The sequence below is a fragment of the Anser brachyrhynchus genome, assembly GCF_964034855.1.
Source record: "Anser brachyrhynchus genome assembly, chromosome: 9".
Classification (NCBI taxonomy): Eukaryota; Metazoa; Chordata; class Aves; order Anseriformes; family Anatidae; genus Anser; species Anser brachyrhynchus.
In genome coordinates, this window is record NC_137703.1 from 10,360,549 (window position 1) to 10,386,011 (window position 25,463).

The window sequence follows — 25,463 nt, forward strand, 5'->3', positions numbered from 1 at the left end:
GCTGCCCCGTGCCAGCACAGTGCTGGGGGGACAGACCCCAGAGCTTCAAATAAGAGGATGGGGCGAGCACACCCGCACCCTGCGGGCACAGCCTGGGGAAGGACAGGGGACAGGGAGGTGACGCAGCCCGGCGTGGCCGTGTGGTTGCTTTAAGCCAGCAGCTGGATCCAGCTGTGACTGCCAGGAACCCTCCTGCAGCCCTGCCCGGGGCTTTTATGCATTTTCCAGCGGCTGCAGAGGCGCTTGGCGCGGCAGCGCGCAGGGGAAACCGGGCTGACGCTGGCTCTGGCTCGTGGGGAAGGGAGGGGAGAGGGAAAAACATTTCCCCGCCCCAGGCAGCGCGGCGAGCCCGATGCTGTGGATCACCGTGTGGATAATGACGGCGAGCCAGCAGCCATGGCTCGTCCCTGCCAGCCTGGCCGTGCCTCAGTTTCCCCTCCCAGCCTCACGTGGTGCTCGTGGCCCCGGGGGGCTGGTGAGGCCCCAGAGCCCGGGAGCCAAGCAGCTTTTTGGAGTTTTCCAAGTGTGCTCCCGGCCTCTCCCGTGACTCAGACGGAGAGGCCGGTGCGGGAGGCACCTGAGCCCGGCGGCTGCCTGCTCACAGCCCCTCTCCAGCCCAATTGGAAAACCAGACAGCCCCGGCACTGTGCCCACCGCCGAGCCCCCGAGAGACACCTGCACCCCTGGCCCCAGGGCCCTTCACCACCACAGCGCCCGCTGCTCCCAGGTCTCATCGGGTGACACAAAATTTGTGCTCCGCTCCAGCCACGGGTGGGTCCATCTCCAGCAAAAAGATGGGCCGGGGCAGGACTTTGGAGAGGGGGTGACAGCCATTTGCTAGGCTGGGAGGGTTCCAGCTGTGCCTGAGCCCTCGGGAGAGGAGCGCGGAGCCGGCACACCCAGCTGCATTCCTGAGGTTTGGTTTCCATGGTGGGCCATTCACCCGACAGTGAAGTCATGCTGCGGGCTGAGATGGCCGCTGAGTTAATGCACGGAGCCGGCTCCGTCCTCGATTCCCAGCAGCTGAGGCCTCAGCCTCTCACCCTCCACAGGCCCCAGCCTCCCTAGAGGCGATCCCGTTCTTGGGGAGGCTCTGGGCATGGGCACATGGCAAATCCCTGCCTTGTGGAGGGTAAATGGGTCCTGTCATGGGGCGGAGGGACAGACGGACTGCCCTCGTGGGTCCTGCCAGCTCAGCTGGGCTGTGATCCCCGGGGTGTTTTCCTCCCACTTCATCCCAGTGCTGCCACTGGTGACCGCAGGGCAGACGAGCACCGCCCCGGGAGCTCGTTGCTGCAGGGCCGAGGCCTTGAAGGCCTGCCCCGTGTTACAGAGAGGTGGGGAAGGACGGAGAGCCTGGGCAGTATGTAAAGGACAGGAGAGAGCCCCCGCCGGGCACGAGGTCCCCAAGGCGAGGTGACAGGGACACCCCTGTCCCATGCACCCACGGCATGGGGCTGCAGGGCCCCGCGGATCAATAACACCGAGGGGTGGCGGAGGAATTGTTTGAGCAGCGGGTGACTCCCTGTGCGCTGGGGCCCCGGTCGGTCCTGCTGGGAGGAAACCTCTCGGCGTGACTTTCCAGCAATGTTCAACTCGAGTTCGGTCAACCAAAACCCCGTAAAGCAGCGTGTCTGCGTGGGACTCGTTTCCTGCTCAAACACGGCTGGAAGGCCTCCCGCGCACACCTTCTGTGCTGGCCCCGGCCTCCCGCTGTTCCCAGAGGCCATGGGCTCGAGGACGTGGGCAAGGTGAACCCAAGGAGCCTCTCCTCGCCTTCTGTACACACTCTGGTTTGCTGCACTTGCTCAGCGAGCCAAAACTCCAACAAAACTTGTCAGGTACAGGCCAACATCGCTTTTGGGACTGACCCAGACCTTCAGTCTGAAGCAGAAATCCCACCGCCATCCTGACTCAGCTGGGACCTCGCCAAGAAGCCAAGCGCCCTTTGGGGGCTGGCCCTGAGCCACCAGCAGCGTCCCCTGCTCCTGCCTCCTCCTGCGCCTGCCACAGCAGGTGGGGGCCCTGGGGACAGGAGAGGTGACGCCGAGGACATGTAAGAAGCTGGCACAGCCCGGCAGCAGCAGGGTGTGGATCGGCCAGACCGAGCCGCGGAGACAGCCAAGGAAAACCGTCGGGCCCAGGACAACATGCGCCAGCCAGGACGGAGCTCCGGCCCTGCAGCCCGGCTCTTGGGGTGCCAACAGGTGACGAGGGGCAGCTCCCTATCTTGAGGCCCTCACAATGCTTTGTGGGCCCCTTCCCCGAGCTTTATTTATTTTTTCACTTTAACACCCCCAGAGCCAGGTTAAAAAAAAAAACGCACCTCCAGGGCACCCCCTGCTCTCCGCTCCTGTCCTCCACACGCACCTCCACCCCCGGCAGTGCCGAGCCTCTCGGCCTCCCCTCCCCGTCCTCCTCCTGCCTCCACTCAACACTCATGATATTCATTTTCAGGCTCGATGCCTCCCGCAGCACCGCTCCGTCCCCCCCGCTGGCTCCCGGCTCCCCGGTGACTCACGCCGAGCACACACTGAGCCCTTTCAGCAGCGCCCGGCCCCAAACACTGCCCCAGTCTTCCCGGCCTCGGCAGCGGGGCAGCGCTCCCGCCGAGCCCCCAGGCCTCTTCCCTGGCGAGGGGGCATTAAATAGCTTATGCTTATATTCTTCGGGGCACGGGCTCCCGGCCAAGAGGAGACATCAGCGGCGGTGCAAAGAGAGCGGCTTTCAGGGCGAGGAGGGCAGAGCCCTTGCCGGTGTGCCTCCGGGCCAGGAGAAGCAAGAAAGCAGCCGGCCGGCTTGGCCAGCCCGGGTGCCTTTGAGTAAAATCCTGCAGCCTTAAAATAAATAAATAAATAAATAGATGTATTGGAGAAGAAAAAGGATCCCGAGCTGCTAGCGGGACAGTTCCTGGCTCTGCCAGGATCCTTTTCCTCCCCGCTGCCTTCACCAGGCTTTCTCCGAGCCTCCCCAACAGCGGGGCTCTGTGCGGGGCCGGGGCTGAGAACAGGCTCCTCTGTTCCCCGCGGCACAGGGGTGGGAGCCCCGGCCAAGCTGCCCCTTCACCTGCACGCCTTGCAAAATCCTGCCTTTGAGGAGCCGCTGGAAAAGCAGTCTGCAGAACGGGTTTGGAGAGCGGGCTGCAGGCTCACAGCCAGTGGGCAGCACCGCTCTGGGTCCCACTCCCACGTGGGGACTTGTCCCTCTCGTGTCCCTGGGTGAGGTGCTGGAGCCCAGAGGGAGCCCATGTGTGGTATCCTGCTCTGGTGTACCCCAAAACAGGCCCTTACACCCCTAAAACTGTGGCTTTTTGGCTGTCACAGCAAGGTGCGCACACCCCAAGGGACCCAGTGAAAGATGAGCTCCTCTCCGTGGGGGACACTGCGGGGAAGCAAAATATCCACAGCAGCAAGCCCCAGAGAACCTCCATGCAGTGTTTCCTGTCTCTGCTTCCTTCCTGTCTGTTTTGCCTGGGATTTTCTTTCCAGTTTGCCAAAATACCCAAACTACCTGAAAAAATCGGTCACGGACTCGTGCACAGGAGAGGCAGAGGTGGGGGGGAGTTATCACAGCTCTCGGCACAGCCCAAACCAAGGGGCTGCTGCTCATGCACTGGGCACTGCTGCAAGTTCAGAGGCATTGAATGGAGCATGCAGGGCCACGTCATACCCTGCCGTGGGCTAGGGAACAGGTTGAAGAAAGGAGAAAACCCTACAAACTTGGCTGTGAACACCGCGAAGGGCAGAAAGCCAGGCTTGGAGGGGAATCCCCGGTCAGCTGGCACGAGCGCTCCCCAGCAGGGGCTTAGGTACGGCTCCGAGGTGTCCCCGCACTCTTCTTCTCCTGGGCAACTGTTTTAGGAGGGGAAAATAGAAAGATGCAGCCCAGGAGTTGGGCTGGTTTGTGCCCTTCAAGGAACAGGGTGAGAAAGGAGTAATCTAGAAACTTCCACGGGAGGAATTTGGGGAGGAATTTGTTGTCTGAGGGCCTGAGGTGTGCATGGCAGCCGCCCTCGCCTCGGGGTGCCTGCCAGGTTTCGGTAGCTGCGAGTTCCTCTTCAGCTCCTATCTCAAGTTAAACAGCCGCAACAAAAGCAAAAGTGCATTTTATAGACCCAGAAGCCAAGGAGAGGGTTTGGCAACCTGTACTTAACCGGGCAAAGGTCACCCAGAAGCCAGGCTCCTGGTCCTGAGGTCAAGCTGCCAGTGCACGGAGCCCACTGCCAGCCCCCTGGGCATTGCAGGAGCCCCGGGGCCACGCAGAGAGCAGCATCACAGGTTTTGCAATTTCACTGCCACCCTAATAGGATGTGGGAGCTCTCCCTGCCAGCTTCCTCCCCAAACCACGCGAGCAGGGGAGCTGACCCATCACCATCTTGACAAAAAAAAAATCAGTTTTCAGGTTCACAAATAAAAGCTTTATGCTGTGCCGGGAAGAGGTTATAAGCATAAGCTGCTAATGATTATATGAACGATTTAAGTTGCCAGCTGCAGCCCCCTAAGCACCACGGCACAGTGCTCCCTGCTGCCCTGCACCCTGCCCGTGCACAGGGCACCCTCACCCTGAGCTCTGCTCGCCCTGCTGTGATAAGACCTGCAGCAACGCTGAGGGATCACAAGTCGCCCACACCAATGACAAATGCCAACCTTAGATTAAATAAAAAGGATTAAAGCAGGGCTGTCTGTAAAGCTCCCGCCCTCCATCCTTGCAGCACTTGTGCCCAGGACCCCGCTCAGCCCCAGCTGCCTGCACTCCACCAAGATTTGGCCCCATATCTCCGCCTCCAGGCATCTTCGAGCCTCGGGCAGGTGCAAAACTGTCTCAGGCTGGAAGGGGTTAAAATAAGGAGACACTTCCAAGCTGCTCTATCTGCACTGGGGACAACTGCCCTGCACCCAGTCTCAGCCCTATTGCTCAACCTCTCTGTGATGTTCGAGAAGACCTGGAAGCGGGTGTGGTGGTAGTTTCTATTCCCTGCTCTTACCTGGTGGCTGTGAACCACCTCCAGTGGGATTTCGCAATGCTTCAGGCCCTCCTGCTCCGGGACATCACGTTGCCTTCTCCCTGAAGGGCCTGACAGAAACTCATCGCTGCATGTACGCTTAAAGTTGTGCAAGGCAAACTGCTACCACCAGATTCGAGTTGCTCTAAAATAATCCATGCAGAAAAATTAATTACGTATAAAAATGGCATTAGGTCATAAAACAGGTTGAAAGCAGCTCTCACGCAGACCTGGTGCTACACGAGCAAACTAGAGCCTGTAGCTTCTTTGCTTCCCCCTTTTGTCTCAGGGCACAAGTCTGCGCAGAAAGCTGGGACCAGCAGCAGCGTGTTTGGGGCAGTTCCTGCTTTGTAGCCCCAGTTCGAGGTAAGACACAGAAGAAAAGCTCTTCGTGGTTAAAAACCCGATATCCCGCTCCAAGGCTTGGGGCAAAAAGGAGCCTGCGAGGGCTCAGGAGCTAAACCAGGGCAGGCAGAGAAAACCTGATGCAGAAGAGCTGCTGTGGTAGCAGAAACTCCTCTTTGTTGAACTGGTGCAAAGGGAGCTTCACCTCCCAGAGCAGTTTTTCTCCCTTTGATCCAGCCCCGGCACACAGTGAAAAGACGGACAGCAGGCACTGAGGGAAAAGCCTTCCCCGGAGCCCCCACATCTGGGAGCACAAAACCCCTCCACGTCCGTGTCCTGCACCGCCTGCTGTCAGGGTAAGCATCCCTCCTGCCTACATGGGGTTTGGACATGCCTGGTGGGAACTCCTTGCGAAGGAACCCAAGACCTATCCCTGCATTCAGGGCACATGTCCTCAGATCTCCCTCACGTGATTAAAGGAAACCCCAATTCCGACTCTCTCCATAACTGGCCTGTGCTGAGTAACAGGGCGCTGGCCTCACAGCAGCCTCTGCTGCCGGCCGTCCCGTTCCTCTGGCGCACAGCTGGAGCCCAGCTGGTCAGCGCAGACCTGCACCCGTACGCTCGTGGCCATAACACCTCCTCTGTCATCTCCAGCAAGCCTAAGCAAGGACACATTTCCCCAGGGGCCGATTTTCCAGCCAGGACAGGGCATTCCTGGTACAAACCACACTCGCAGCCCCGAGGAAGGTCATTCAAAGAGACGCGTGGGCAGCACCCGTAACCACGCCGAGCAGCAGTGCCAGTCCACGTCACATAAGATAAGGCAGCCTGTGACCTACTGCTTTGCCCAGCACAACTGGAGGGGTTATTAAAATGACAAAACATGGCCCCAACTCCTCCAGCACCCCACGACTGTCCAGCCCCGCTGTCCAGGAATGGACGGAGAGGTGTCTAATGAAGCACAGAGGTCTCACCGCCGGCTGCATGAATGTAATGCACGATTGTAACACTTCAGTGACTGACTCGCCCTAAACTGTTCTCATTAGTAAATGGTTTTGCATAAAGAACTGGCGTCAGAAGTCAGAAGGTAAAGGTAATGAGAGATTTTAATCAGCCCCAGCACATTTGGAAGGAGATTCCTGCATAATTCCAGCTGGAGGTGGAAAAGCTCTCCTCTGCTGGTGGGACCAGGCCTGCGTGGCTGTGGGATGAGCACCTCTCAAAGACTCCCTCACCTCCGTAACACAAGCACGAGCCAGCCCTACAGCACAATTCCCATCACAGGAAAAAAATAAAGAAAAAAAATAACACAAACCAAACCGAAACGTTAGAGAGAGGGAAGGAAGCAGAGACAGGAAGCTACACGGATGCTCTCCAGAAAGGCCACTGAAGCAGGATGGAGGGCCAGATTTTTGTGCAGGCACTGAGGTGTGAGAGACTAATTTTTCTGAAAATCCATGTTTTCAGGCACCTGAATAAAAACAACCAGTTTTCCATGAAGATTCAAGCCATCCTCTGCTTTCAGTGAAGAGAGTGCTGGTGGAAAATCATCTGTCTCCTTACAACCACTTGGGGGAAGCTGAACTCAGTTGAAATATGGGATGTATTCATTCACAGACAGCAAGTAATGAACATAATGAATTTTACAGCACGGACATCTTTTTGTGTCTGTGGAATCCACTGTGAAAAATGTGTTATTCTCACCAGAAAGGTGTAAGATCACCTGGGTTGGTTATGGTTAAAAGCCTGGGTCTCTGCCCTACAGGAGTAGGGTCTGGGGGCCAAGACACCCAGCTGGGACTCACCCTGAAATCGGTTCTCATTGCTGCCATTTCGGGGTGACTTGGGAGGTGGCATACGGTGCTGGCACTGGCTTCTGCTTTAGTTGCTGAAAGTGTGGTTTCAGAGGACCTTGGAAGCTCCAGAAGGATTTGTGGAGCCTGGCAGCTGCTCGGCCCTCGCTGCAATTCTCAGCACAGCTTTGGGAAAAGCTGCGTCCTCACCAGCAGCACCCTCAGTCACAAGGCCTAGAGAAATCACCTTACGGTGCTGAGGTTTTAAACGATGGTACAGGAAGCAAACATTTGGCTACTCAGAGCTTTTAATCTTTGAGGAAAATGCATCAAAACCAAATTATTTTTCTCTCATTCCACACCACAGGGCCCTGGATCCAGGAAGAAACAGGACAGCAGACATGTGCTGCAGCCAGCATCGATGGGACCCTGGAGAAGCGCATTTCGCCTGTGGACCATTCCCTGAGGTGTTGGCTCATGGCTAGGAGCCCCCTGGCATGGGGATTGTGATGTAGTTAGTGGGGATGGACATGGTGGCATTTCCACACAGCCCAGTTTCTGCAGCGCGTCAGGCTAGAAGGGGCTGACTCAACATACGGCCATTTCATGCGAGTCCCAGAGCCACCTCATTTCACTTCCCAGCTGCTGGAAGAGGAGGAAGGAGGAAAGTTTCATGGGAAATCATGATAGGCCACGATCTGCCATGTTAACAGAAACAAACAAGTTGTCTGCTTGTTCAACCTGGGGGAAAGCAGTTGGAGAAAATGGTAAAAATGTCAGCAAGGCGTGCTGCTTGACAAAGAGCTCATTTGGTGCTGATGGCCCCGCTTCTTGCTACCAACACTAACCGCAGTCCCAAAGGCAGTGCATGAACAGACACAAACAATAAACTGATTTGTTCTCGGGAAGCATTCAACCTCTGCCAACAGTCAACCGGATCCAGACAAGGGCTACGGCCGTCAGAGCGGCACATGGCAGACCGAAGGAGGAACTGTATCACTTGGCACGGAGCTGCTATTTCCAGCACTCACATCCCACCCTCCTGTTAGCTCGACTTTTTCACTCTTCAGAGAAAGAAGACTATGTGCCTGTAATGAAATCTTGATCTAGGACTTTTCCTTGGGATCAGCAGGGGGAAACGTCCTTGCCTGCTAAAAATCCCTTAGTAGGTAGGTCTGATTTTTGGATGGCCGCAGCAGTCGTAGCTGTCAGCTACAGCCTAATACTTAAAGCACCTCAAGCACATGGAGGATGAATGCTGTTGTTTGTGGTATCTACTCTTCGTTATTGCCCCGTTTGCACTTTTACTTGGAATTAGCTCTCAGCGCCATAAAAAGGAAAGCAAATAAAATGAAGCAACCCTTTAAAGTCTTGTAAAATGAAAACACCGAGAGGTAGTGAAAGCCATCTTTTTAATTACAGTGCTAGGTCATTTGTACCCAGAGTGAGCAAAGTAAGTGACACTCCCGAAAACTGTGGACTTAAAATCATACCAGATCAGCATTTTGCATATTTGAAGAAGATAAGCACAAGGCAAATGTTTAAAGCTGTCACTTGGCTTTCTGACAATTAGTGTGAAGTTTTTTCACTTTCATTTCAACAAGTCAATGTCATAGCTTCTTGGAAACTAGGACTATGTGAAAGGACTGCTGAGAGAACTAAAAAGGGCATGTTCCAGAAAATTATTAGATGTTTCAGGGTGTGCCACTTGGCCTGTCGTTTAGAGAGCATTGGATCCTTAAGGAGTGGAAGTTTAGATCATGGTCGTGTATTTGAACACAACACCCTTCCTCTGCAGGGCAGAATGCAGCCTGGAGTTGGAAAGAAACTTGCTTTGAAACACCAGATACCAACCCCTGACAAGGCACCACAAGGTGCCAGGTAGAAGGATTACTGGTCCGAAAACACAGCCCTCCCTGGGCTCTGCACCCAGAAGTTTCTTTAAAATTTGTTAGCAGCAGATTCCCATACAACCTGGCTGGAAGAGCCGAGTCTCAAGTCTGTTTTAAACTGTTTTTAATCTGTTTGCCCCAGAACATCTTGTTTCTCACCTGTCACTGAATTCTCAAGAGTCCCCCTCCTTTTTTGATTTATATGAATAGCAGAGGTTAGGAAAGTGCAGGAGGCCACACGACTGAGTCACAGAGGTATTTTAATACTTAGTTCCCACCAAGGTCAGTGGAGACCTGCAAGACTATATCTCTAACCTCTTGGTTAGCCAAGCCCATGCACCAGCTTGAGCTGAGCGTGCCACATGGCATAACCAGGTGTGTCCAAACCTTGCAGGGCTTGGTTCAAACAGCCCACGATTAGATCGGCTTGCTGAGCAAGGTGCGCCTCCCTGCTCGCCCCCCCCCCCCCCACTTCCTCTCCTGGGAAATGATTTGTCCCAGTATTGAGCCAGACTGCAACCACGTGTGAGCCAAAAGGTCTGGCTCAAAGATGAACTCAAGCTCCTGGGAGGAAGGGGCTGGGGGAAATACCTGGGAGGAAGGTAGCTTGCTTGCCTTCCTCCTGCTACTGCTCCAAGATGCGCATGAAGGCAATGCAGTGCTTTTCAGCCCTATGCTGTTACCTCTGCTGTGTTTGTTAAAGACTAGTGAATTTTGTTTAAAGCAAACATCTCAAAAAACAAACCAAACAACCATTTTCCCTCCCCAATACAGGAATATTTTGTCTCCAGAGAACTTCCTTGCTTGTCTCCCCCCACACTTCTAATCCCTCCCAGGGATAACAGCTCTGACACCCAAACAGTGTCAGTAGTGGCATCCCACATGCCTGGGCTCTCCTCAGAGACCAAAAACAATGTGTGGCTCACACCTTCTTTGCAACACTTCTGGGCAAACAATGCTGACGGCAGAGGCAGGCCACGCTGAGCCAAAGGAAGATGCATTTTCAATTCAGGTGGAGACAAAACAGCTGAAACAGAATTCGTCAATAATAAAACAGCAAAATGCAAACAAATGCACATCCTGAAAGTCCATGAAACCCCAAACAAACCTATCACAGAAAGAAAAATTATGTCCCTTCAGAAGCATTTTTACTTGGTCAGCACCAGATGATTTTAAAGCAACTGTACGGAATGAGCCTTACGTGCAAGTTTAAATAGACATACGCAGTTCATGCTTGGACAACACTCTGAGAAACACGGTTTGATTTTTTGGGTGGTCCTGTGTGGGGCCAGGAGTTGGACTTGATGATCTATGTGGGTCCCTTGTAACTCAGGATACTTTATGATTCTGTGCCTCATTAACACTGAATATAGAGGTTATACTCAAGAAGCATGTTAGCATCATATAGCACTTTGGTCACACATACACCTGAAGGGGATTTTTTTGTGTGTTATGTGCAATTACTGCATCTGCTTATCGTAAATAAAATTGCAGCCAGTTTAGGTACAATCACTCCCCTCTCATTCAGGAGGCAATTTCCACTGTTCCTGTTACAAATTTACCACGATGGTGTTGTATCTAGCAGCAGCCTCTGCATGACAGATACAAAAAGTACCTAACAACTTTTAAGAGTGAGGTGCAGAATTTGCTATATGCATGTTACTGACCTTTTATCCAGGGACCTCTCAACCCTGAATAGTGGTGTCCTACTAACAAAGGGAGAATGAGCATTTAAAATCAGCTTCAAAACCTTCTGACTGGCATTGCAGGGGCTTTTTGTGAGCAACACAGAGAAACAGAGAACATGTTACTTTGTCAGCCTCACAAATTACTGCTCAGCTGGTACTTTATTTCAAAGCATATACATAGTTTCTCTCTCAAGTACTTGGAAAATGAAGTTTCTCAAACACTAACATAAAAATACTCTCACCGTTTTCAAACTCTGTACTCCCTCCAAAATACCTAAGAGTTGAACATGAAAAACCATACATGTCGAGTTCTGCCTTGCAGTAGGCCTGCGTAAGAAACACAAAAATACATACACTTTAGCTTGTTCCTTTCAGTTTTCCTCATCTGTGAGTTGCATTTTGCTTTTCACTAATCTTGATCTGGTGGAGGGCACCTACTTTCAGCTGAGTTAAGAGTGATAGTTTTAACCTCACCTAATGGTAAACCCAGTGAGTTTTTTTTTTTTTCTTAATAGTTTGCACTCAACTCTTTTCAAAGGCTGTTCTGCATTTCAGAGAATCAGGTCTGCTCAAACATGAAACTCAACACCACTGTAAAATAAATAAAATTCAACTGCTGGGGCACTCGATGTATCCACATATACAAATGAACCTGCTTAGCACTTCAGTGTTAACAACCTGCCCATTGATATTACAGGCTGGAAAAAAGAAAGCTTTTCAGAGGATAAAGAAAAACTGCCTACCATGCAAAACTACTAGGTGAGTTCTTATGGCTGCCTTCTATTGTTGCCCTTTTGTAAATCAAAAGACATTTTTTCCATTAACTATGTTTATCAGCTTTGAGAGCAGGTGGGTGAGTCTAAGCACAAATCAGAGATTTTCTCTGATTCATCTATCACAGTAATCTACAGGAAAAAAGACTATCAGGTGTCTATAATTTGTCCTATGCAGCTGGGGCATTAAAGCAACACCCACACCCTGCCTGCCTTGTGTTAGGCTGTGCAGTTCCTGAGCAGAAAGTTTCACATGAATACAACCTGACTTTCAACTGTCTTGTCCTTCAAAACATCTTAATTCCAACTTGAAGTCTGTTATCCAAAGCGGTTAGAGGAGCTTGTCTGTTGGATCCCTTTCCACAAAAAGCTGACGCAGCATCGCTGGTCTTGGTGGGTCTCATGGCAACAAGCGAGGAAATGCCTTCCCTATTCAGTTGCCATCACGTACCAAGAGGCACAACTCGAGGCCTCATCACAAGCATAAAGCTTTCTTCTGTTCCTATGGAAATGACTAGTGGCTTCACAACTCTTTACTCAAGGGGGAGGCAACTGTCACTGTTGGAGTTGCTTGACTTTTTAGGCTGGGATCCTCTTGTTTGTTTCTCAAGGTGGAACTCCAAAACAAAAGCTTTGGCTTCTCCCTTTTTCACCTGCTAAAGTATTTGCTTTTGAAGTCCATTTACAATGTTTTCTGCCTCACTGGCAGCCAAGCTCCAAGGTAAACTGCATTTCTAGAAAAGTTTTTGCTGTTGTCCTAACAGCTGCATCATATGAGGAGATGTTACTGAAAATTAACCCCCAGTGAAGTCTTTAGCATTTCCTGATCACTGTTACTTTTGAGAGAAAGAACAACCAACAGTGCAGTCTTCATAATTTATTGGCAGAACTAACTGCTGGATTTTGATTTAGCGAAGGGCTTCCTGATTTCCCTTGCCTACCCAGCACTTTGTATTCACTGAAGACCAGCATAAATTCCATGAAGACATAACCAATCACTGTTCAGAAGTGAAGAATTTAAAATATGACAAAGACCAAAGAACATTGTCCACAGCCACACATGAAGAGAACACTGCTTCTAATCTGTTCACATCTCATGGTTTCTCCTATGAATGAAGAAAGTTCTTAATTCCAGTGGAAAATGAATTACTCATTCCACAAATGTTAAGAAACAAAACCAAGGGGGAAAAAATGAATGAATAGGAATAATTGCTGCAGATAAACCTGCTGATCAGATCCTCAGAGATAAGCATAGATGAATGGTGCTTTGGGCACTGGCACGCAGTTTTTCAACTGCCTCAGGACAATCAGAAGTTGATAAAATACTTTCCCTTCAGTCTCTGGTGGTCAAACAGATCTCACTCTACATAGAACTGCTCCAGGCAGTGAGGCTGTACACAGATAGCGCACACTTTCCTTCCTAGTGCAGATGCAGATCCTTTGAACACAGATATCCCCTAACTCATTCACAACAGCATAATTTAAATAAATCAAGTTACAGACTTGTTCAGCAAGCAATATGTAAACAAGACAGTTGCTTGGCCAGACTCCTGTGTTGAGCCCTACAGACCACCTCCAAAGGCCATTTACTCTGACACAAAAAGCAGAGAGCAAGAGACTCTTCTGGAGGTAGCAATGTCACTTTAGAATAAACTATCAGAGACACTGGGACTATATCCATCTACCGTATCAGTTGTGGGCACCTGCTGAGACCTTGAATTGTAACAAGGCCTTTGTCTTAGCCAGCTCTAGAGATGGCTACAGATGCATCCCATCAGATAATCCCTGAATCACCATGCAGGGCACACGCCGTGCAATGTTAATAACCTCTTCTCAGTAGGTCGCCAGTAAAGCTCATTACAGGAAGCCGCCTCTGCCCTTCAGTAAAGTGACAGGTGATTCTTGAGGAAAGGAACTGTTCTCACTTCCTGGAGGACTGGCTGCCTGCAGGGAGAAAAAAAAAAAAGAAAAGAAAAAAGAAAGTCTGTCAGTTGAAAGCAGGATTTATCACTAGGCAGGAGCTGCCTGAGGGAACACTTGTTTGATCCGTACAGTGACACAACCACCACAAAGAACACACACAAAGGCACCTTAACCACCGGTACTGCAACTTCAAAATGCAGAATGTGCTTACGGTAGCCACCTGTCAGGGGTCACTGAAAGAACTTCTGGAGTAGCAGGAAGCCACCGGGGCCCCATCACACTCCTGATAAAATCCTTCCTCATTCTTCTGGTACAGATTTTTCTATCACTCCAGTTTCACTGTGCCCTGGACAGAACTGACGTGGGACACAGCACACACACCTTTAGCATGCCCATAAAGAGGTGCTTGGAACAGATGCAGAGTAACGCACGAGGTAGATTAAATCATTCTTCCCCAACCACATTGAGCACATAAAGCACAGCTGAAAAAGTCTAGATTTGGAAGTCCACTTTGTGTTCTATAGCCACTGTGTCACCCCCGTAACAGCTAGGAAGGAGATTCAGCAGAAAGCTCCAGCATGGCTGGTTTTATTTTGAGGAGCTCAGTTTCGCTGTAAGGTACAGCTTTAACACTCCACTAACAGTGGGCTACATCTCAGGCAGGAATCTGGCCCCAGGCCTGTAGCTGCACTAAGTACCTGTGCTTCCTCTGCATTCCTCAGGCATTCCACACACTCCACACTCCAAGAACAGCAGTCCAGCTAGTTCAGCTAGGTTTGTGTCAAAGCAACTTATTTCCAGTAAGTACAACTACAATAAATTTTAAAAAACAAGCTAAAACGTGTCTCTAAAATAAGCTATCACATCAAGTGCAATCAGAAACTAATCTTTTTCTCATCCTGTCCAGAGCTATAAAAACTTATTTCTCCAGAAATACAAAGAAATCCACTAAGTAAAGACAATCCTCCAGAAGGACAGAGTCTCTTTTAATATGTAAAAAACAACATACCTACTCAGGAGGCAAATGGAAGGCAGCAACTGCTGAGATCTACTAATTGCTTAGATCTGTGCATCTGACACCGCTTCCAACTCATCTACAAAGTCAACTAGGAAATTAAAGGAATAGCAGCACAGAGCTTTATCAGGGGCTCACCTGCTTCAGACGCCTCCCTGTACCTTTAAGCAGCAGCTTAAAGGGAATTGAATTTGAGAACCCAGGGTTTGGATTTGGGTGCTTAAAGCCTTTCTAAAGTCCTCTAAAAATCAGGTCCTTAACACCAGCCTCTCAATTTTCCAAACCATAAATACTTGTGTGAAAGCCCCTGCAAGATGCAGAGTAACTAATAGGTGCCTTATGACAGCAGACAACACAGAACAGATATACGTAGGGTGGATGGCAGCTTGTTTGCAAAACAATTTCTTTGCTATTTTTTGGCAGGAAGATAAGAGTTTAACATTCTTTTGCTGACTCCAAGTCTGTCTCATGAAACCTGTGGACAGATAGAAAGCAAGTTACCTGGAACCCCAATGAAAAACTCCGGAGAAAAGCTAAATAGACACAAAATAAGATGCAACGTTCCCAGTACACGATGCCCACAGGTACACTGTGAGACAAATCCTATCTAACAGAAGTTAAAAATTAAGAGAGCCCAGGAGTCTGGCCTTACAAGTTACGTATACTGAATCAACAGAGAAACACAAACGACGTAGAACTCTGATTAAACTCTCCTTTAACTTAACCTCAAAGAAAGCTAGATTATACCCTGTGCCACTGGAAAAGGAACTTAATTCATATCCCTACGAAAGCAACCATATGTGTGTCACATCTTTCACAGGACACAGACACCCAGGAGCGTAAAGCTCTACTGGAGAAACTAGAACATGTGGAAGTTTTTGTGTGCACACATATACTCTCTCCTTATTAATGGACTAGTGTTTTTGGAAATGAAGCTTAACAGGTAACAGGCACGGACTCTTGGCTGTTAGCATCACATTCAGCCAGGGCAGAACAGAACTCCTGTCACAAGAAATGTAAAGCATTGATGACAGAGGTAAAACATAGGGCATACGCAGCAAAAGTAACACTAAAAAAGCTGGCAGTTATTACCTAAGCATGGGACTATTCACGCAAATACTCGCTAGGTCAAAATCTCCCTTAGTCGCTAAGGACATCCTCTATGAAGCCTCACCTGTACTCCCTGAATGAAACCACACAATCTCCTCATATGTACAACCACGTGAAATGACAATAAGCAAGCAATACTGAAGGCTCAAGAAGCTCCTTCCTGCTCTGTTGCTGATTTACTACGTTATTTCAGCTGCCTATAATTTGTTTTCCTTACCTGTAATTAAAAGTTAATGATAAGCACCCACCTCAAATTCCATGGGCAGGTTTACAAAGTGATATTAGTTTCCTGTTTTTGTTTTTTTTTGTTAAATGGTTAAAGGTAACAGTTACAGCTAAAGAGTAATGCTGATGTTACGTTGTGATAATCATCACTAAACTTTTAAGATACGTTTGGAATATGAACCTATAGCACATTGCTACTTCCATTTTTATTGCTGCTGGTGCCAGGGATATACCTGAATGCAGCTAGTCCAGCCCCAGGGGTATATTTGAATCCAGCTTGTCCTTTCTGCACTCTGGAGAAAAAGCTTATTCACTATTGAAGAATTCATCATTTTTACCCTTACCTCCCCGCCCTGCCCACCCCTCACCCCCCCAAAAAAAAGAAGGAAAAGAGAAAACACGGTTTACACACCCTCCAGATCTCCATACATGTTTACTGTTGTGTAACCACCTGAGACCAACATTTCCACTTTACTGGGCTTATGCTGGCAGGCCGAAAGCATGCTTCCATCTCTTCCCTCCAACCTCAGGTCCCTGCCTTCCTCTCCTCTGAGCCCACTGCAACCTAGCACTGCTTACACTTCTGCAGGCAACAACACATCCATACGGTTCTCAAATCCAAGTGTCCAGCAGAATGATGACTGTCACAAGCAGCACACCATGCCTGGCAGTCTGCTTGCTAGGCTGCCCTGAGCCCATCTCCTGAACCGTCGGATATCTGGTCTACATTCAGTGGCAGTGTAGACACACCCAGGGATCCAAATTCAAGGACGTTAGACAAGTTATACAGTGAACAAGTGTCTAAAGAAAAGGAGACAGTCTAATGACATCCAGAGAACGTCTAATCTGAGACTAAAAGCTTCCCCCCATACTTCTGAGCCACTTTTCTCCACCCAGAGATAGGAAAAAGCACGTCTCCAACTGTTCACACGACAGTCTGGAAATAGGAGCAGTGTTCAGCAGGATATAATTTCATGGTTGTGCATCCTGCAGATGACAAGTACAATGTCATACACTCCTGGCACATTCGTAGCGTACGACTTCATTCCTGGAGAGCTCCTGCAGAGCTCCCTCCTTTCCCATCCCAACCAAGCACTGACAAGGAGAAGGGTGACTTTTTCCACTTACTCTGTCTGCTCCTTGTGGATGATCCTGAGGAGCTCGGACGGCTTGTCTGCTGGGGACCAGACTGAGAAAACTGCGGGGCAATGGTCGGGATCTTTCCCTTTCTGGGGCTGGCACTTTGCACTTCAGGAGTGCGAGGGATCTTAGGTTTGCTGGTAAAGGCCGAGAAAAACTCGCTGCGGGAGGACATGGAAAGGGTTAGTAATGCACAGAGAAAAACATACGCACAGAAAGTCTGCAACCAAGTGAAACCTGGCATGCTGTCACCACACCTGAATGCCCAAAATTCAGGGTGACTACAAATGGAGAGGAACACACACACAGGTATCTTGGGGCATGTACTCACCACACAGCCTCCCTAAACCTGGCTCTGTGGACCTGTCTACCCTACTCAAACCTGGTCCTTTGGACAACAGGACTGAAAAAGTTCAGGTAAGCCCCTGGCAAATAAGTAATAGATGTTTAGCTTGTTTTGTCTAGCTTGTTTTCTATTGTCTTCATCACATATAGACTCATTCAGAGGTACAAAAAGCATATATGAATGCTACAGCACAGGAATACATCCTTTTAGGGCACAAACCATTATATACAGGTCACAATATTGACAGACACAGGCATCTTCCCTGGCTCCCAGCTGTGACAAGATTCGTAGATCTCCTAAAGGTCTTTTGTCAGAAGAGCAAAAAGCTCTGATGGCATATATAAAATAAATTCCCTATGCACACGGGTTCCTTGTTCGTGCTGAGAACTCAAGCCAGCTGCTGTTATTTCACAGTCTGCACATGCTGCAAGAATACAATTATTTAAAATTTAGTCCATAACTGCGTGAGGACACACTGTCCTTCCCTGCCCCTAGCATCAATATATTCTGATATACAAAAAGTGAAGGCTACCAGGAAATAGCAAGTCTTTTAAATAATTTTGAATCTATATTCATGTTGGCTCTAGTGAGTCAATTTTCTCTTAAAAGGAAAAAAGATTAAACTGAAATAACAACTACATGAAGAAACACATCATATTAAAGGGAAGTAAAAGCAGAGCCAAGGCAAGAGAATCATAAAGGTGCCATCGAAAGGAAAGTGATTAAAATTTTATTTGGAAAGTCCCTGTGTTATTAGCTCCATCAAAAGAACCCTTTGTGACCATCATAAAGGGTGATTAGGAGGATTTTCAAGACATTTAATCTCTCCCACTCTCCTGGGAATGCTGCTGAGTCAGTGATTAGCCATTCCATTCCCCTGCTTCACCTTGCAGGGAGATCTGTCAGCAAATGTTTCTTTTATATTTTAAGTAGCATTAACTGTCTGCATTTTGCATTTGTATATGTTAACTATTAAGGGCAGAGACACACTAACTCCTTTCCTCAGAGCCATCTCTGCAGCCCCCTACCTATCACTGAGCATGACAAGCATTAAACTTGTAGCATTTCAAAAGAGAAGGTGGCAGATGGCAGCAAAACCAGCAAAACCAAGCCAAAAAAGTAAGATTGGCTAGATTCACCCCAAGCCATGGATCCCAGATCTATTTAAATGTCTTTCTCCATAAAATAGTTTCATTGTTATTGCTTGTTTGTCGTTTTATTCGCTTAGATTCAAGAGTTGGGTTTTCAGTACACTTGTGCCAGTCATGTTAACCTTGTGTGGATTATATGCTGACACAGATGAAAAAGCAAGACCCAACAGCCTCGCAGAAGTATTTGAGCCATAAATTAGTTTTTTTGTTATTTGGCAATAGATTAAAAAAATTGCATCTGTATTCCTAAGCACTAAAAAGCATTTTTATAGCCATGAACAATCTCAAGGGTTTCACTAGAGTAACCTAGGCAGCTATTCACACCTGGGAGACGAAGCCCAGTAACGCAATCAGTCACTGTATTTGACAAAAGAGAAAGAATACATAATAGTTATGTACAATGGCTCACATATTTACAAACTCTCTGGGAAAGGATTATATGAAATAAACTGGTAGCAAACACTGTAAAGCTCAAAAAAAATCTGCTGGTATTCTGACAGGATGTGTAGGATGTGTCCGTGTATGCAGGTGTCCCAGAATCACTTTCTCTTAAAACAATAAAAAAAAGATTAACAGAAAAGAGGTAATCCTCAAAATATCATGAAAATCCTTCTATCTGGCTTCCTTTAGGACTTGGCCCGTCGAAGAAAGCAGCAGCAAAATGTACTGTGGAAAAACGTTCTGTAGTATTTAGCAAAAAAGTCGTTTGTGACAATGTGTGGTAATTTGAGAGCAAATGTTCTAACAAAAAATGAATCAGAGAAACCTACATTTGCATTGACAAGAAATAAAACTGCTTACTTGGAAAAAATTAAGATAGTTATCAAAAAGTGCACAACAGACTGACACTGAGATCTGAATAATCAACCAAGAGGTGTGAGAAGACTCTCGACATCCAAATACAAGTTATGGACTGTTTTTTCCAAGACAAACACACTTGTACTTTTGACCAGTTTTACCCGATTATAAGAAAGGTGAGAGTATTAGAAACCAAAGAAGGCCCCTACAGAGATTAATCTCTTTACTATTACGATACAGATCATAGTCACAATAAAACATAGGGAATTTTTTAAGCAAGCCTCAATTGTAAACTCAAGTCCATTACATACAAATTTATGCTTGATTAACTACAAGGCATAACAGATCTATATTCTTACATGATCAAAATGCTGCGTCGCCATAAGTCAGCCTTCCTTTTCTCATACATACCTTGTCTAGGAATGTCTTGGTATTTGCCTAGTAGGAAGGCAAGCAGCTCTTGTGGTAGACATATGACCAAAGCAATGATTTATTCACTCTGTTTTGCAAGCACATTAAAATACACTTCCAGGAAGGAAAAAAAGAAAGAATGAAAAGGCAGGGTCTAGCTATTGCAACACGAGCATATGAACAAAAGACCCCTGACACAGAAAACCCTGTGTTCTACTTGGACTATGAATGGCTACATTCCCATATCTGTAACTCGAGGCTGCTTTGTAAATACAGATTACCGTTTGCATAGTAAGGAAGCATACAATGCACAGATACGATCTCCTTCTGCAATACCGCATCCTTAATTTCAGCTAGGGATCCATCTATTACTGAGGTTTAGATAAACTCGTATTCAGAAAAATTAAAGATTACTAGGGACATACCTTTTAAACAATGGATTATGACTGTAGAGAAGCAAAGCTCTGCACTAAGGTAGGGGACAAGATACTGCCTATTTATGATCTCTTGCAAGCAAAGCCTGAAAAGTAACCTCTCTACATCAGCCAGAGCACAAAGGAAGCAATTTGGCCATAAAATTCTGTTTGTATTTGCAGTATGTGCTTAGCTACTGTTATGTTAGGACAAGCAACACGGAAGTAAAACCAGTAATGCCGGAACAGGGTTATGACTACTACGCACTTCAATTACTTGCCAGTGCTAATTTGTTAACAGTATATAATTTCTCAGATGTCACCATGGGAAGAGCACAATTGGAAAAAAATATATACAAAGGCACCTGTACGCCAGAAAGAAACAAAGCTCTAAGCAGAGAATCTAGTTTTCAGAAGTGCTAGAGCTTTAACTGACACAAGTAACTAAACATTTCTGAAAAAAAAATCAGACCCATAGAGTCTGTAAAACCTTTCCTTTAACACATCTCCACCCATTCTGTGTTTTACTCTTGGAATGTATTTGCTTTTAAAATTTCTCTACACTCACTGTTTAAAACTTGGCCCAATCAAACTACCTTTAGGAAAAAGCTGTTAATGTCTGAAGGACACATGTGGGTCCTGAAAAGCGTTGGTAAATCTTGGTCCAATTCCTAATGAATTACTAGTTCTCACCCAGTATATAACATCACAGTCCTCCATATGAAGAGCTTCACAAAGGACTCAATGCATGAACAGGAGGAGAGCAAGATCTTTCTTCTTCTTTTGACAGATTTTTTTTCAAGATAAAGTTGAAACCCATTTTTTGGAGAACTTGTAATATTTTAGTTCTTTGTTATACCCACCTAGCAAATCAATCATCAGGGACTCTGGTCAGCTGTGTTAGCAACTCAGCATGTTTAAACACACAAATCCACTTAAATGCTTAATTTCTCTTTTGCATGTTAATTCCTGCCCTGTTCCCATTGCTGTACCTCTTTCTTTACTGTTTAAATGATTTTTCATGGGGTACCAGTACAGTCATCTACGGAAGCAATCAGGAAGTTTTACTTGCAGGAGACCGGGTTGTGCATACATGTGACGTTCATTAATACCGTCTTGCTTGAGGTTTCTCCTATTCTGGACCAGATGCTTAGAAATTGAACAGCTGCTGCTGGCACTACTAAGGGTATTTTGTTTGGCAAGCACCACCACAGCTGTCTCGGACCAGACTACATCATACATCAAATGACTTCACAGATTGTCTTTACAGCAGCACGGAATTAGCTGGTAAGTCCCCTCAGACTCCTCTTGCACTCTTAGATACTCATCTGAATAAATCATACCTGTGAGATTGCCCATTTACTTTGTCCTGGGTGAAGTCAGTAGATCGAGAAGACAAGATATTGTCACCACCCGGGATGCTTCGGTCCATTCTATGGCCTGATGAGAATACTTTGGAGGACTTCGTCTCAATTGCTATTTAAAAAGGAAACACAAATCGGTGAGAAGTTGGCTCTTTACAAGTCACTAGAAATACAATCAAGTCACGGCTCCTGCTGTATGAAAGAAAGGCCGAGACAAAAGCAGGCTACTGAGTTACTGTGGCAGAGCTCTTTACAGCTCATCAGCTGAGCCAAGGTAACTGCATGTGTGCCTACCTCGAGCCCTTCGCAATTGCGAAGCAAATCACGCTTGGATCATTTTCAAAGCAGCTATACTCTGCATTCGTCAGTTAAAATATATCAGCTAATAACTGATACCTCATTAAAGCCACAGGAATGCAACCTCTTGCAGTTGTCTGTCCACATCTGTAGCGACAGGTAGACACTGCAGACAAAAAACTGCTTGAAACCTCTGTCAGAACTGAGGTCTATTCCATTTGCTCAATAAACCTCACTTTTTGCCTTGCGCTGACACCAAAGGGAAGGACAGGCAGCTTGCTGAGAGACACGAGGCTACTGAGATGTGCAAGACCAGTAAGAGCCGAGGGAAAATCCCCAGCTCCATTCCTCCACATTCCTCCCGTGCCTGGGACAGGTTGCCCTCCTGTTTTTATTTGCTCTCACATGCTGAATGGGATACCGATCAGGCTGCTTTCAGACAACCACCTGGCTGCCCAGTTAATGTTCTCTCTGATATTCACTGGATATGTAAATAAGGTGACCAAGGTTCATCTTTAGTACACAAGCCTTCTATTCACAGGAGACAAAAAAAAGTCATAATAATCTCTTTACCAAATTGATAAAAAGTGAGGATGGTCCTAGACAGAATCAGAAAAAAAATAAGAACGTGACTCAAGAACAGGTGAGCAGATCCAGGTGCAGAAACATTAAGAACTACTTTCATTTTTAGAAAACAGAAGAGGATAAAGGTTTCTTGAAGACAAGCTTTGCTTGAGACATGTCATTGATGATGCTGACTGTTCACATGAAGCTTTTATTCTCTCCCCCCCATCTATTATTATTCATTTCATAACTTGATTGCATGAAACTCTGAAATCTAAAGTATTCATGTGATGTGGGAAAATACATTCTGAAGTGAGCAGGTTTCTGGTGCTGCATGACGACTGTCAGACCAAGCTCAGAATTCAATACACTACATATTCCATTTCACAGCAATGACATTTGCCTGGGCACGATGGGAGCCCCTAGAAGCAGTAAAACTATTTTTACATCTTTCTTACGCAGTGATTCCTGTCTTATCTTAGAAGGCACTAGAAGAAAAAGGGCACAGAAGCTTTGCAGAGTAAGAATTTTTTCCTAATTATGGTCTCAGGGGCTTGTTTTGAACTGTTTTGAATCCAGTGTTTTGAATTCAATCTAAGATTTACAAAAAACACTGCCTTTTGGAAAACTAGGAATGTCCGAAGATCCAGTCCAGGTACAATTACAATGAACAAAGGTCCTGTCACTGAAATGAACAGCCATGGGATCCAGCAGTGCAGTCTCTCCTCTTCATTTCTAAATCTCAAAAGGTAAGATAGTCAAGCACGTATTTCACTGGCTACTTGCAAAAACTGAAAACAAACCTCTGGCAATCCTTCTTTGAGTAACCCAGTGTTGTTTTATAGCCTTGGTTAGCGCTAAGAATTCTCTGTCACGCACAAAAATAATTAGTCTTCTTACATGCATAATGAATATAAACTTGCAGTATGCTGTATATTCAGACTTCCATTTTTTTCTATGAGAAGGGACAGTATAATCTAGTTCTCTAATATCCATCTGTAGGCAGTTTTGACCAAAAACAGCTAGCACAATTTTTAGACAGTGGGTACAATCAAAGTTTTGAAAATATGAAAACATTAAAGTTGGCAGCATTTTCTTCAGCACGAAGGCATTAGATCAAGACTCTCCATCAAAAATGAACAATTCCTTTGTTGACTTGCTCAGATTCCCACTTTAAGCCTCCCCACAAATCTCTACAAGCAAACCATCAGACAGCATCTGTAGCACAGGAAAGGTGACAGAGGTGAGTGAACTTAACATATTATCAAAATGTGGTTCAGAAGGCATGCTGGGCTCCTGGTGCCTGCGTAATACCTTAGAAATTGCATCCAAAGGCAGGTTTTATCTACAGTACATTTTAAAACAGTAAATAGCAGCACATTTGGTACTTGCTTTGCTTAATTTCATTTACAAAGCACGAATACATACAATCCCTTCTTTAAAATTATTATTCTATACAGAAAAACTGTAAAGTCAGCATGCTTTCATTAGCTCACAGCCTCTGTTCTGAGCTGCTGCCTCTGACCAGCTAATTAATCTCCATGTGGAACAGAATTAGCTATACTTGGCACGCTGCTGTGTAAAGCAAGGTTTGAGGACAGCAGCTCTCTGTTCCTGCACAACAGCAAGGACCCAAGTGCCCATCTCAAACAGGAGCTTCATCTGCTTCTCTCATACGCCTTTTATTCAGCATGTTATATGTATCAGCTCTAGGCATTATGCAAGCAGATTCCTGCCTGCAAGATCTTGGTTACTTTTCTCAGAATCCTTTTCATTTCCTCTAGGAAATTTAAAAAACAAGAAGAGAAAGAAAAAAGTCTGTTATTCCTTTGCTGCTTCAAAGCATATTTTTCAGCAAAGTAAAGGCAGGTTTTTGTCTGAACTTATTAGTAATTCTGTACCGGATATGCTTCAAGATCCTTTATCTAAGATTGCAGAACATTTTGCCTTAAAACCCTAATTGGAAATGTTAATGAATCCCTGCAAGCAGGTTGAAACTCACATCAGAAGTTCCATGATCCTGTGGATATTGGAAGATCAGGAAAAGTATTTCAGAAGCCTATAACCTTTTAAACTCCAACACATGCTTCTGAATTCTCAGGTCCAGCTGAGTCTGCATTCATTTCAGTTTAAGTTGCAAGGACAGAATCTTTAGCAGCATCACCCACAATGCAGCTACACACACAGAGCTTCCCATCCTCCACAACCCTTTATGGTTTGAATGCAGCTGCAAAACTAAGCAGATAGCTGCAGCTGCCTTCAACTGTAATACAGAGGACCAGCCAATCGAGCCTGCAGGTGCCAGCAGACAGTAATTCATTTAGATCTAAACAAGGGTATATTTGATCAAGTAAGTAGCTTGGCCTGTTGGGAAGTGCACTGTATCTGGGCTGCAGCTCTCTCCCTAGGCAGAGGATATCATGGAGTGAAAGAAAATATATTTTGCATGTCGGAAGCCCTGGGAATGATCCTTGGCCCCACCACAGGAAGGGAGATGGAGCAAGGCTAGTGAGACCGTTAGTATCTACTGACCACGCATCACCTTCTGCAGCCATTTAGCCAGCCGGAGCCACATGCATGCCCAAGGTCATGCAGACTACCCCAGGGTCTACAAACAGAGACCCAGTTCCAAGGCTACATTTAAAAAAATAATAATAATACTAATCAAGCAATGAGTAATAACACCATTTACGGAATATCCTTACACGAAGAGGAAATGCAGAGGTCAGAAATGCTGGACCTGCTCCCACCACAGACAGGAGGACAACCACTCGGCAGAGAGTGCAGTTTCTCGTTCCTATCGTGACAAGAGATGGTATCGTTTTCTGGCCTGGAGGAGAAAGGAGAATGTGTGGTGATGAATGCTCGCAGTCTAAAAAGTTACAAGAAAGCAAATTCTGATTTCTTCTAATTGCCTGTAACAACATCGAAGAAATTAAAACATGTATTTTTTCATATTGTAAACTAGTGCCAATGTCATAATCTAACTGCACCGCTGTAGCTCCCCCAAACCAGCTGATGTTACACATATTCGGAATTAACATTTTTTCCTACAGCAATAAAGAGCCAAGGAAAGGAAACCGTAACTCCTTGCAGTCTGAAGACCCAAAATACCAGTAGGACACTTAAATAAAAGAATATAGTAGTAGGCCTGAAAGGTCTCCAATTCTCAGCTTTTTCAAGGATTTAAGTTTTGCTCCCAAGTATTAC

The 25,463-nt window shown here is 46.8% G+C and overlaps 1 protein-coding gene across 1 annotated transcript in view; it reads right to left on the reverse strand.

The window, feature by feature from the left end:
• Positions 1 to 10,842: 10,842 nt before the first annotated feature.
• The window catches only part of ARMC9 (armadillo repeat containing 9), a 64,536-nt gene continuing 49,915 nt past the window's right edge, over positions 10,843 to 25,463 (reverse strand). Inside the window, 5 exon segments of the mRNA XM_080604459.1 lie at positions 10,843 to 13,440; positions 16,898 to 16,951; positions 16,953 to 17,070; positions 21,372 to 21,504; positions 24,959 to 25,083. Coding sequence (XP_080460585.1) covers positions 13,354 to 13,440; positions 16,898 to 16,951; positions 16,953 to 17,070; positions 21,372 to 21,504; positions 24,959 to 25,083 — 517 coding nt within the window. The 3' untranslated portion in view covers positions 10,843 to 13,353.